Here is a 14405-nt window from a genome sequence, read left to right on the forward strand (position 1 = left end):
TTACGACAACCAGCGTGGAAAATAACTGTCCTTATCATAAAAATGGACCTGATAAGTCAGAGGTCGTAACTTATCACGGGTCTCTGCTGCATCCTGATGATTTCCAACACAACACCAACATTACTGAACACTGTCCAGAGGATGGTGGCCAACACCAACAGGCCTCCAGAGCTCTGGTGGGAGAGTAACTAAGTGCATTTTGTTTGCTGTCGGGCAGAAAGCTCTTATCTCCATATTCTAACTTTTTTTTCGTAAATGTATGTCCTACTTGATCATACTACAGCATCACACAAAAGCATTAGAAGTAGCAGATCCACAACGTTTGTAGATCTGCTACTTTCGATATTTTAGAATTTGAATCCTGAAAAGTAACAGTTATGGACATATACAGTAACACACACACACACACACACACACACACACACACACACACACACACACACACACACACACACACACACACACACACACACACACACACACACACACACACACACACACACACAGTACACTGAATCAGCATACTGTAGTTTGGGTCTGTGCTCCCCACGGCTTACAGAGCCTTTCAACTAAAACTAGCATAGCTTATTAGCATTCCACTCACACTGTGTGTTGAGACACACACTGTACTGACTAAGCATGGGTGCAGCGCTTGTGACTTCCTCTGCATGGGACAGCATTTCATCTAAGTCACTCTGTGTGTGTGTGTGTGTGTGTGTGTGTGTGTGTGTGTGTGTGTGTGTGTGTGTGTGTGTGTGTGTGTGTGTGTGTGTGTGTGTGTGTGTGTGTGTGTGTGTGTGTGTGTGTGTGTGTACAGTACGTACTGTACTACTGAGCACTGTTGGCTCCCAGTTTGAAGGGCTGTCAAAGTGAGAATGAAGGCATGCTGCCTCTCATACTGATGCTGAAACCCAGCAGGCGTTCACTTCACAACATCGGTTTGAAACAAACAGACACACAGCAACACTGCAGAATGTATTTCTAAATCCCAGCTACAGGGCTGCAACTATCAATTACGGTATTATTTTTGCGATTATTTTATTTTTTCAATTCATTGAATAATTGAGAAGTAGGCTTTTTTCAGGGATTTTTTTCTTTTTTAATGGATCGATAAATCAATAAATTCATTAAGGACTTAAGCGTTATTTTATACTTTGTCACACAACGGTGATAAAGCCTGCAGACCCCCATTTTGAAAATGTGGGGACCCCCCTGGTGGTCCTGAACCACTGAGCTAAATGACCAACATGCTAATTATATGAATTAATCACTGTATACTGTACTGCCTTGGACCAGGGCTAGCTTTCATTTGGAAATGTTTTCATTAGCCTACAACTACAGTAGGACTATTTCACATTTGACTGTTTCAAACTAATACTTTTTTCAATAAGTCTTACCATTTCTTATTCCTTTGCATCTGTAATAACTTTCTTTTTATTGACAATAAGATGCAGCATCCTCATGGATGTCTCCTATAAGAACACCGAAGGTCTTTCGAAAAACAAAAAGATGAAATACCGACTCAGAAAGTCATCAGAGAGCTGTTTTCCTTTAGAGAATCAATCTTCCTAAGTGAGATTATAAATCTCTACAACGAAAGGCCAGCTAGTGCATTAGGGTATGAGTTTCAGCCAGAGATCCCTGATGCAGGATTAGAAAAATGTCAGACCTATGAATCTAAAGTTATTCATAGCAAAAACACACACAGACCTATGAATCTAAAGTTATTGATAAAACAAACACACACAGACCTATGAATCTAAAGTTATTGATAAAACAACACACACACACACGTGGGGCACGTGCATACCACATAATGCTGGTAATCCAGCTTGACAGCCTGTCGCGGGTTCGACTCCCGATCCTAACGACCTTTACAGCATGTCACCCCCCCCCCCCCCCCCCCCGTCTCTCTCCCCATTTCCTGTCAGCCTACTCTCCTATCAATAAAGGCAGAAAAAGCCCCCCCCCCCCCCCCAAAAAAAAAAAACACACACACACACGAAAAAGAATGATGGTACTTCTTGAAGGATGGCAGCAGGGCACTTGAGTCATCGCTTGACAAAACGTGTCAAGCGATGAATTAATTACTTTGTTAATTAGTTACTTTGTCTGGAACAACCAGTGGTGGAAGAAGTACTCACTCATTTATTTACTTAAGTAAAAGTATCATTACATGCCGAAACACTTTGTTACAAGTAAAAGTCTTGTATTCAAATTTACTTGAGCAAAAGTACAAAGGTATTGGCATCAAAATATACTTAAAAATACCAAAAGTAAAATTACTCAAGTTATCATATATGTCTAAAATGTATAAAACAATATTTTGGAAATAGCCGATATACACGCTGACAACTGAGCTGAGCTTGTAGATCTGCTATTTTCAAATTGCCAAGGTTTAAATATGGCTGAAGTGGTTAATGTATGTTTTGTAATGATAATCAAAATCTTGATTACTAGTAACTAGTAACTAAAGTTCCCAAATAATTGTAGTGGAGTAAAAGTATAATATTTGCCTCTGAGATATGTTGTGGAGTAGAAGCATAAAGTATTCTACAGTACTTGAGTAAATGTACTTAGTTACTTTCCACCACTGTGAACAGCACTGCTCAACTTTGAACTTTTATATATGTAGAGAGAGAGAGAGAGAGAGAGAGAGAGAGAGAGAGAGAGAGAGAGAGAGAGAGAGAGAGAGAGAGAGAGAGAGAGAGAGAGAGAGAGAGAGAGAGAGAAAGAGAGAGAGAGAGAAGAGATTTGGGGAGGGGCGTCTCACAACAGAGCATGCAATGGCTTATTCTCCTTATCTATTGGGACTATATCCTTTACCCTTTTAAATGAAAAAGAAAATCTGACTCTGAACAGATGAAAACAAAATGTGATCTGATATTTCTCAGCATAGATAGATACTAGTGCCTGTCTCACACACTCCTCGCTAATTCTTTGGATGCAACTACAAGTCTGTCTGAAACTACCACGTTTCAAACAGTCACACGTGCACCTGTGTGCATGTGCGTGCGTGCGTGTCCATCTCTACCTGTGTAAAAACATGTGCTTAAACCCTATATACTTCATTATGAAGTACCACATTATGAACTTAGATCTGCTATTTTTTGCCAAATATTTGTCTATTTCTCTACAAATGTTTGTCATGCCCAGAATAGGGACACTAGGGTTCATGTGTAAAGTGGACATAGTGCTGCTGGTGGCTGTTTGATTAGTAAAACCAGACTGCAGCACACTAATGTAATAAAGGGAACCATGGGGGGTCTAGAGAGGAGCATCTCGTAGCCAAGCCTTGAGCATACGGACTCACCAAGACCTGGCAACAAGTTGGTGCCAACAAGAGTCAATAGGTCACGGTCACACAGGCTGTGTGTGTGTGCGTGTGCGTGTGCGTGTGTGTGTGTGTGTGTGTTATGTCCATAACTGTTACTTTTCAGGATTCAAATTCTAAAATATCTAAAGTAGCAGATCTACAAACTTTGTGGATCTGCTACTTCTAATGCTTGTGTGTGCGCGCGTGTGTACATGAGAGAGAGAGAGAGAGAGAGAGAGAGAGAGAGAGAGAGAGAGAGAGAGAGAGAGAGAGAGAGAGAGAGATTGCACACGTGTTTGTATGTTACAGTATGTGTATACTTTACAGTATATACAGTTAATGTGTGCACACATGTGTGTATAAATGTGCACTTGCATTAACAAAGAGGTGTGTGGTGCACACGGCACGTACATTTTCACTGTAAAATCCTGTGTTCATTTATCTGCACAAAATGGAACCAAATGGACCCTTATATTATGGGTCCAGCTGGTTCCATTTTTTACAGACCCATAACGGTCCATTTTTGGTTCCATTATTTGTTAAAATAACACGTAGGATCTTCCAGTGTATAGTGTGTGAGCACTGAGCAGGTGTGCACATTGACACAGTTCCATTAGGCCCCTTTTATGTGTTGATGTTGGCAGGCCGGTCCCTGGAGGCTGCATGGGGTAAACGATCCTGTCTTTCTTTGTCCCGGACAAAAGGACAGAGAGTGACAGAGAACGCCGCACAGAACCCTGGGAGGGACTGACGCCCATATACTGTCACTGCCTGTCTGACAAACTGGAGACTCATCTAGTCAGGTCTACAGACACTTCACTCCTTTCTCGTTTAGGCTTTTTCCACCCCCCTCGAAACACATCTCCCTAACCTTCAACAAGTAGAATACAGATACCCAAAACATTTACTTAAGTTCAGCACTCAAGTAAATGCACTTTGTTACAGTCCACCATTGGTCATGCTCTTGTTGCTCTCAAAGAAAATCTAATTCACCATTATTTCAATTTACAAATTACCATTCAGGCTTTTAGCAGACAACTCTAATCCAGAGTGTGAGATCAGATTAAGCAGAGTAAACATGAACCCTATTCAACAAACAACATGGTAAATAGTTACATAAGTAGAATGCAAAGAGAACAATGTAGTGCCTAAAAACAACTATTAGGTAAACATAGCATCTGTCTAAACAACATGCTATCTAAATAACATTCTTAACATTCTTAACATTTGTCAGGAAAAAAAACTAATATAAACTAGAAATAATGCTCCTCGGAGCACAGGTCTCCGCCAGGTCAGGTAGGTTATTGTGGGCCAGCAATGTTGATGGAATATGAAAAATCTGACAGATCCGCCTTGATCACATGACTATAGAGATAAACGGACGCTGCGTTCATGATTTGAGGCATTTTGTTCAAAACAAGCCCCACATGCAAACTTTAGATGCCAAGCTTAGCCAATCAGGATGGAATATGAAAAATGGGACAGATCCATCTTGATCACATGTCTATAGAGATAATGTATCGATTGTGCGTGATGTTTGGACACAATCTGTAGGAGTAATATTTTAAAAAATGTTTTGCGAGAATTGGCCTCCTGGTGGCGCTATAACAGGCCGATCTGAGAATTTGGGGCCAGAGGTTCCGCTCTGGCATCCAGGGAGTGTGTGTGCACAGTTTCACGTCGATCAGGCCAACAGCGCCGGAGATTAACTGTTCACAGACGGACGAACGGACAGGGTGCAAAACATAGTCTCAGCCATGCCTTCGGCCTGGCGGAGACAATAACACAAACATGTTAGTAATAGCAAGTAACCAACATATATATATCCAAAAAAAATGTGCATCTATGGAAAATAGTTGCACTGCTTTACGTTGCACAGCTCTGTTATGTAAGTTAATCATGGCACACAGGAACATCTGTTGTCAGACAGTAACCTCTATTCCTATACTGTGTGCAGTGCAGGGATTCTATGCTCAGTGACCAATGAATTACATTACATTTGCTCAGTGTACATTCTATGAGGGAGTTCATTCGAAAAGCTCAATATAATTTCCAGAACATGCTCATTGCTCAATGTGTGAAAGAACACAAACACGTTACTAATTTCTCTGTCAGTAAATGAGTTGAATGAAATCCAATACAATCTGTACAATTTTTTCCTATGTTGGATGTCTCATTTTGGCACAAGACTCGTCATCTCACAGTGTATTGTGTAAATAGCCTGACGAGTCAAATCATGTAAACTTTATTCAAGGCACCAGAACAGGTTTGACTTTATGAACTTATCTAACCTACAAAAACCACAGCAGTGACACGGTGTACCATTCAAAAGTATCATTGATGCAGAGGTGGATCGAATGTCATTTAATGTTGGTATTCATTGCTTACATAAAAATCCCTATTCATGATCCGTGACATTTACAGTGGGTAGCTGCTCCTGTTTTACAGTACCTTTGCTGGGGTGTAATATTGCACCACCAGCCCTTTTAAGTAAAGTGTGTGTTGGATTAGGTTAGACACAGGGCTCTGAGGCACTTTAGCTCTGTGATAAATCTGTCCACTCAGCGCTTTCCTCACCCTGCAGACTAGTTTAGACAGACTAATACACCTTCAAGAAGAGTAAGATAAAAATCTGATTTATTTATCCGATTTGGAATTACATTTTTTTTTATTATTCAAATATTCATTGTGGCTTAACCAACAGTCTGTGGAAATGCTTTTCATAACAGCATGATGGGACGGACTGGTTAAGGTCACTGTCATAGGGTAGACACAAAAACAAAATGGAAGGGAACATTTTTCATCAAGAAGAATTAAAATAAAAATAAATCTTCCACACATCCCATGTACATATTTTAAATGTATAAATACATTTAATTTAAATTAGTTAGTGAATTAAATTAATCAATGCATTTTTTTATGCTTAAATTGTAATGTGCAGTATTGCAAGAAAATCATTATATAATTCAACCTCATAATGTCAAAATGATCAAGTCAAAAGTAGTCAAAGCAACTAAACTTAAACAGATGACATAACTGAGTAAACTGAGATATGTCTGTAACGGGTACTGAGTAACAGATCGTTGCTGTCGGGCAAAAACCTCTTATCTGCATATCCTAACTTTTTGTGTTTTTTCGTAAATTAACGCCCCTACTTGATCACACTACAGCGTCACACAAAAGCATCAAAAGTAGCAGATCCACAAGCTTGAAACGCGTCGCTTCGCGCCACGTTTTGAGCTTGTAGATCTGCTACTTTTGCTATTTTAGAATTTGGACATATGAGGTTTCCACCCGACAGAGACGATATACAATTTTGAATGCAACCTTACAAGTAATCAGTTGATGAGACTGCCAGCCAGGCAGCCCTTCCAGCTTAGCAGGCAGCATAATAAGCCATAATACCGGCAGGCTACTGTATTCACATCATACAGTACGATGACAGACAGCGAGATAGTAACATATATCCATTCGCAAAGATACAGTACACATACAGTATTTCCATACATCCATCATAATGTGATTATATGTCTGTGTGCGTAGTAGAGACCTGCGGGTAGTTAACACGGAATAGTTCAAGGCGTTGTATATTTCAAATGTTTGAAAGCAGCAAACATACAGACCACTGTGACACAGACAGAGAGATCTTATAACTCTAACTGGGCGGCAAAGGCCCCCAGACTGGAGAAACACTTGCTTGTTAAATAAATGTCTCTATACAGACATCTCAGGCATACAGACAGATCTACAGGCTACAACATGGATACAAGGCTGTTGGCTGGTAGGCTATACTGAAGAATCCACAGCATTGGATCTTTAGAAAAAGGTAACACATGCTATAACACTGACCAAAGATTGCGATTTCAGGATATTGTTGCTGTCGGGCAGAAAACTCCATAATCAAACTTGTCATGTTTTTTTTCTTAAATTAATGCTCAACTTGATCATACTACAGCATCACACAAAAGCATGAAAAGTAGCAGATCTGCAAGCCCGAAACGCGGCGCGAAGCGACACGTTTTGAGCTTGCAGATCTGCTACTTTTGCCGTTTTTGAATTTGCATCCTGAAAAGTACAGTAACAGTTTTGGACATACAGTATGAGGTTCCTACCCGACAGAGACGACATACAATTTCAGGATATTTAATAGGCATAGAGCATTGGGGTGTTATCAAGCCTGATTTATACTGATAAACGAGGATATACAAGCTCACAGTGCATCGCATTCTGCGTTGTGCTGCAAGCTTGTAGATCGTCTATTTCCGGTGTGCGATACCGTGACACGACGAAGCATAAATTAGGCATTACGCTGAATAGACCAGAGCCTTGAATCTCAAAAGCAGCCTTTAAGAAACAGTTTTAAAAAAAGAAAATGTTGTTACATACTGTACTTCAGTTTTACTGAATTAAGGTCATTACACATCGGCGATTACGCGAATATACGCACAATTCGGACTCGTTCCGAATAATTAAAATACGCTTTTTCGCTTCGCTTTTTTGCTCCGCGGAAGCTTGCATTGACTTTATAAGGTTTTTTTAAAAAAACGAATTATTCGCATGAAAAAAACGCCCACGGTGTGTAAGGGCCTTTACCCTCATCTTTCTAGACCTATATTGTGTTGCACTTTATATTAATGTTGGATGGAAATAATCTTCTACTAAAGATTCTTCCAGGAAGCACTGGTGGTTTCAGTGGCACGGTTCTGCAACACTCTTAACATGCTGTAAAATTCAAACAAGCTAATGTTGTAGATATTCTCTTTATATAACCCGATGTCACCATTACAGTATGCTGACCAACATCAGAGTAACTAAAGATGTATTAAATTTACAACAGGCATGTTTTAAATGTCAAGTACATTACTTCTCTAAGTCTAAATCTCCTTTGGCATTATAATAAGCTACAGTTGGTTTGCTACAAGTTGCTACTTGCATTCCCTTTAATCAGGCATTATAATAACATTACAAGTTTCCTGCATTGTGTGGATTATGAAATTAGGCCCAGAAATGATGAAAATGCATGTCACAAGACAGTACATACTGTGCTACAGAGCAAAAGAAGCAGCAACCTGCCACATGTATGTAACAGTACAGTATGTTTGATACCAAAGTGGGTATAATCTTTGTTGATATGAAATCAAATCCCTTGGTCATGTCCAGTGAACAAAAAAAATTAAACACTCAAAAAACATATTGCTGTTTGCTTTCGTACAGCACAAATTAACATAATGTAAGAGCATGTCAAATGTTTCCAATGATGAACACAGATTAGACAGACTAAGGATTATCAGGAGAATAGATTTAGAAAGGACATGAATTCAGATCAAGAGAGCTTAATATCAGTGCTGGTTTTCATGGCGACAACTGTCAAACATCACAGCTGCCTGTCAGTCTGACCAAACAGCATTCCAGGATGACGAGATATACTTCCATTCATTCTTTGTGTTATTGTTTATGTTTATTAGCATGTTGCTTAGAGCAATGGTTCTCAAAGTGGGGAATCAAAATCAGTTTAACCCTATTTGACATTAGCCGATCTACAAGCTCACAACACATTGCCATGTGACACGTTGTGTCGTTGTGGGCTTGTAGATTCGCCATTTAGAAAAACGTTTAGGAAAATCTGGAATCATTTTGAAAATCTTTTAATATGGGCGAACGTGGTCAAATGCATCTTAATTTGGCGGTGGTTGACATATAAACATTGAGGGACCCCTGGCTTAAGAGAGGGAAACTTGAATCCCTCATACCAGCTTAGAAAATCGGGTTGGCAGTTACAATTAAAGTGCACATAAGGCACTTCACATTCAGTTGTCTGCTGCTTAGTGGCCCAACAACAGGTATAGGTCGGGGCAGCTCCCAGGGCTTATGGTGAATAACATTCTATGTATGAAAGGTGCTACACAAATAAAAATGTGTTATTAAACCTTACCCCTCTGGCACCTAAACTAGTACAAAACTAACCTTAGCGAGTACAAACCTTTTGTTTAGCTAGTTCTGATAAACAATAGGATGACAATAAAGACAATGGTTAGGTTTTTGTTCATGAGAGCTCATGAATTAATTAGCCTTCTGGGAAATACCTCATCTGTCTTTGTCAGAGAGTGTCCTAGTAAGCAGGTCACAAGCCGACAAAACGTATTCTATTAAAGTGTCCTTGAGTTGAACTCTATATATACCTGCTTAGTGCTTACTCACTGTAGAGTCTAGACCGCCCTGGATGAGTGTGAGATAAATTAATGAACCTCTATCTGCTGACTCATTTTCATTATAGCTCTGGATGAGAAAGTCAGGCTGTTATTGCATGCCGACAATGAAAGCACAACTCTTTGTCGTGCATGTTCCTTTGATTGCATTAATTTGGCACAAGGTTATAGTGGCACAGAAAGCACATGAAATCAGATTCTTAAAGGAGCATTTCACCCACTGTCACGCACTGTGTGCACTATTCGAGTTAATTAATTAAGATGTTGTAATTGCCTTGTACTTAGATTAGATTAGATGTGTGTTTGCTTTGCCTCGATTTTTTTAATGGGCTATAGGCCAGTGGTTCTCAAAGTGGGGTCCGGGGTCCTTGAGGGGGTTCCAAATGGACTCTTACAGGTCTGTGACTCTGAGAGTGTAACAAATGGAACCAAATGGACCCTTACAGGTCGGTAACTCTGAGAGTGTAACACATGGAACCAAATGGACCCTTACGGTTCTGTAACTCTGAGAGTGCAACAAATATACACTTTTGTACACTCTCAGAGTTATGGGGGTCCTTGAAAACAGAGAAACAGAGAACCAACAGGGCTAGGCTACTGTCAAGATCAATTCTATGTCACGCTGTGGCTGGAATTATAATATTACTTTGTCCGATTGTCCAAATATGCCTACACATCTCAATGCCTTTTATCCAGAGTCAGAACGAACGGGACCAGGGGTCCCCGGGCCTCCGTCGGCGCCGGGAGCGTCTCCTGCAGGAAACGCTCGTTGTCCTCCTCGATGACAAACTGTAAGGTCTGGGACTTGTTGACGCAGTAGATGCGGTCGCCGATGACGGCGCAGCGGAACGGCGAGGGGCTGTCCCCGATGGGGAAGGACGTCCCGTCATGCCACACCTTCACCACCGTGTTGTACTTGAACACCGTGACGCCGCCGGGCTGCTGCTGCTCCCGCTCGCCGCCGCGGCTCACGTCGAAGCGGTAGACGAAGCTCTTGTGCGCCACCATGTCCGTGGACCTCCTGCGGCTGTTGTTGAACGGGCACTCCTCCCACTCGTCGCGCCGGCTGTCGTACCTCAGCAGGCGGTAGAAGAGCGAGCCGCCGGAGACGAACAGCTCCCCGTGGCTGGTGGTCACGGCCTCGTGCGCCACGGCGAACGCGCCCTTGGGCAGCGGCGCCACGGGGCTCCACCGGTCGGCGCGCGGGTCGTACCTGGATTGATTGATTGATTGATTGATTGAAATACTTTAACATTTTGCCAAAAAAAGCAGGTTTTACTTTTACTTTTCTGGAGTAATTCCAAGTTTCAATACTTTCACTTTTACTCCACTAACATCTCAGAGGTAAACTTTGTACTTTTACTCCACTACAATTATTTGAAAACGTATAGTTACTTTGATTTTGACTAGATTTTGATTATTACAAAACATACATTTACCACCACTTCAGCCCTATTTAAACTTTGGCTATTTGAAAATAGCTCTACAAGCTACAAGCTCGATGCGTTGTCGTGAGCTTGTAGATCTGCTATTTTCAAAATATTTTTTAATACATTTTAGACAAAACTTGTGAAATGGGACATGCTGCATAACGAGTAGCCTACTTTTACTTTTGGTACTTTTAAGTATATTTAGATTTTTGACTTTTACTCAGGTAAATTAAAATGACCGGACTTTTAGTTGTAACAGTATTTCTGCGTTGCAGTATTGATACTTTTACTTAAGTAAAACATTTGAGTACTTTTTCCACCACTTGACAACGACACTAAAAGGATTAAACCCGAGAAAGCACTATAGGGCTTGTTTCCATTGGGGTCCATGCATGTGTATTCAATTCATCAAAAACATTGAATGACAGACAAACACACAACACTATCCAAAAAACAAAACAAAACATATACCTCTCCACGGTGAACAGACACTCCCCGCCGATCGCGTACAGGTGGCCCTCCATGGAGACCAGCTTGAGCTGGGAGCGAGCCTGGGTGAGCGGCCTGACCCGGCTCCAGTGGTCCGTGGCCGGGTTGTAGCAGAACACGGCGGCGGAGACCCTGTTGTTGCCGCTGCTCTTGTTGTTGTCGCCGCTGCCGCCGCCTCTGATCCCACCTGCCACGAACAGGTAGTTGTACATGGTGCAGATCCCCGCTCCCTTTGTGTCGAGCAGCTCCTCCGGCATCTTGGTCAGCACTTTCCACTCCTTTGTCTGGCTGCAGTAATAGAAGATACAGTGGCTGTTTGTTGATGTTGTTGTCGATTCCTCCACGCTGACAGATGAGGAGGAGGAGGATGACACTAGGGGGCTCTGGGGACGGCTGCTCTCTCGGCTCGGGGGTTTGCTGCCACCGCCGCTGCTTCCCACGCGGTCGTACACCTCGTTGATCTCGGCCACCGCCAACACCCTGTTCCCCCCCTCCATCCTCCGCGCCAGGATCTCCTCTCTCTCGGCTCCCGTCAGGCGGCCGTAGACCCCCGGGGTTCTCAGTACGTGCAGGAAATTGTCGCTCATGTACCTGAACACGTCCTCCTTCAGCTCCGCCAGCCGCTGCCTCTTGGCTTTAGTCAGAAGGTCGTAGCAGTTGTCTGCGGTGATCCGCTGCTGCGGCACCGCAGGATCGATAGGATTAGGATCAGGCTGCACCTCAATGCTGCCGACGGGCATCGGTGGGGTTTGATCCCCGGTGATCATTTCCGTGGCATTTTCTTTGCCGCCGTCCTCCATGTTTTTACGGTGCAACTATAACACGCGAATATCTTAAAAAGTCATAAAGAAACTCCACCCTGTCTGTCGCTGAGCATAATGCGCCTGCACTGAAGCCTCTCTCTGTCCGGCTCTGCTCTGTTGTGCTTGAAGTTTTCTTCCCAAGACACAGCAGATCCGTTTCCCCTTTCCTTTCCCCCCGTGACACGGTTTTTCCGTAGGCAGTTCCACCCACTACCCTCCGGTTCTGTCTGGGATTTGAAGCCGGGTCTCCGTGCGTGTCGTCGGTGTCCCCGCTGGCTGCTGTCACTGTGTGAGTGGCTGTGAGCAGCCTAGTCTACGTGAGAAGCGTAGAAACAAATCTCCACCCTTTACTTCGCCTGGCTGGGTGGGAACTCCTTTTATTGAAATGACAGGGATTTTACTCTCGCCGATTCCTTTCACACATGTGTGACATAGCCCACTGTTTCCCAAACACTGGGTCGGGACCCATGTGTGGGTCGCGGACACATTTTTATGGGTCACAAGCAAATATCCCATAATGTTTTTTCCAAAATGTAAAAAAAAAAAAAAAAAAAAATCAAAAATGTATCAAAATAATTTGATGAATACATAAAAAAAATCTAGAAATTCCATTAATTAGAAAACAAATGATAAGAAGTTGTGAAAATAACCGATCTAAAAGCTCACAAAAGTGCAAAGCAACACGTTGTGAGCTTGTATATCAGCTATTTTCACTAGCATGGGTCCTGGGGAGACATCAAATATTTCTTTTGGGTCTCGAGCTAAAAAGTTTGGGAACCACTGACATACATAGCCTATACACACTGCCTACCAGGGGCTTTGGCAGAGGCAGAGTGGTGGTAGCCTACTGTAATTATGAAAGAGAAATAGAAAGCTTGCAGGTTTGATAACAACAACAACAACAAGTCACATTGTGTGTGTGTGTGTGTGTGTGTGTGTGTGTGTGTGTGTGTGTGTGTGTGTGTGTGTGTGTGTGTGTGTGTGTGTGTGATGCTGTGGCTCCTCTAACTGTCAGTTCTGTGAATAGGCAAATCATTCATTTGATTTTGCATAGTTTCTCCATATTTGTGTCAAAATGTAGGGATTATCTTCCACTTGTTTATCGATTCTTTGTGGGACCTTTTGGAAATTAATCTCCACAGACGTCAGATAATGGAACAACATTTGTTCCATTATAATAATGATATAATATTAATAGTATACTAATAAAAAAGTGACAGCCGGGGTTCAGCACCACGGACAGTGACACACATGCCCCCATAATAAGCACCCACTAAAACGTCAATGGACACCCTGTGCTTCATAACGTTATTGTTCACATGGCTGTACAATGTGCCTTTGATAAAGAGACGCCTATTAACTTACAACAATAAAGAATAAACATTAAAGACAAATCTATGTGTCCTTTGCTTACCGATTGACTGACTTTGACTGAACAACATTTCATTTGGCTATTAGGTTACCATGTCATAAACCTGTTAAGTTGTAGCAAATTTTAACCACACTGCATTTTACGTCCTATTATCAGCCTTGCTACAATGCTGGTGGACAATAATAATGTTCAACTTGAATACCTATGTCACAGGGTGTGTGTGTGTGTGTGTGTGTGTGTGTGTGTGTGTGTGTGTGTGTGTGTGTGTGTGTGTGTGTGTGTGTGTGTGTGTGTGTGTGTGTGTGTGTGTGTGTGTGTGTGTGTGTGTGTGTGTGTGTGTGCGCGCGTGCGTGCGTGTGCGCGTGTGTGTTTTACAAGTGGAAAAAAACACAACATGGTGCATTGAGTTATTCAGTTGAAAATGTATTATTGCCAAGTACTGTATAACCAGGGCTTCAGCATGTGATCCGTGTCTGCTGTATACAGCAGGAATGTCTGCACCCCACTTACACGCCTGACTTCCTGTCTGTACAGATTAGATTGGTTGACATTATAAAGTGTTCTCTTCTGATGGACAATGATATAACAAAGGTCACAGACATACTGTATGTCTCTTCCTGTCACAGCGTGTGGAAAGGACTCATCCAAGTGCAGACTGACAAGGAGGCAGACTGAGACCGAGGCTCAACTAAGTACAATGAGTTTATTAACCCATTAAAACTGGGAACGCATCTGTGCCATTTTAGATTTTAGCAATATAAGTTTTTCAGAAAACTCTTAGGATTTATA

The 14405-nt window shown here is 42.1% G+C and overlaps 1 protein-coding gene across 1 annotated transcript; it reads right to left on the reverse strand.

Moving 5' to 3' along the window:
- Nucleotides 1-7691: 7691 nt before the first annotated feature.
- Nucleotides 7692-12575, reverse strand: LOC311056302 (kelch repeat and BTB domain-containing protein 11-like). The gene is made up of 2 exons (XM_084072823.1): nucleotides 11424-12575; nucleotides 7692-10735 (listed from the first exon to the last, which is right to left on the reverse strand). The coding sequence occupies exons 1-2, from the start codon at nucleotides 12239-12241 to the stop codon at nucleotides 10201-10203; spliced, it is 1353 nt and encodes a 450-aa protein (XP_083928949.1). The 5' UTR covers nucleotides 12242-12575; the 3' UTR covers nucleotides 7692-10200.
- Between the last annotated feature and the right edge of the window lie 1830 nt (nucleotides 12576-14405).

The sequence above is a fragment of the Gymnoscopelus microlampas genome (genome assembly GCF_963454915.1).
Source record: "Gymnoscopelus microlampas genome assembly, chromosome: 11".
Lineage (NCBI taxonomy): Eukaryota > Metazoa > Chordata > Actinopteri > Myctophiformes > Myctophidae > Gymnoscopelus > Gymnoscopelus microlampas.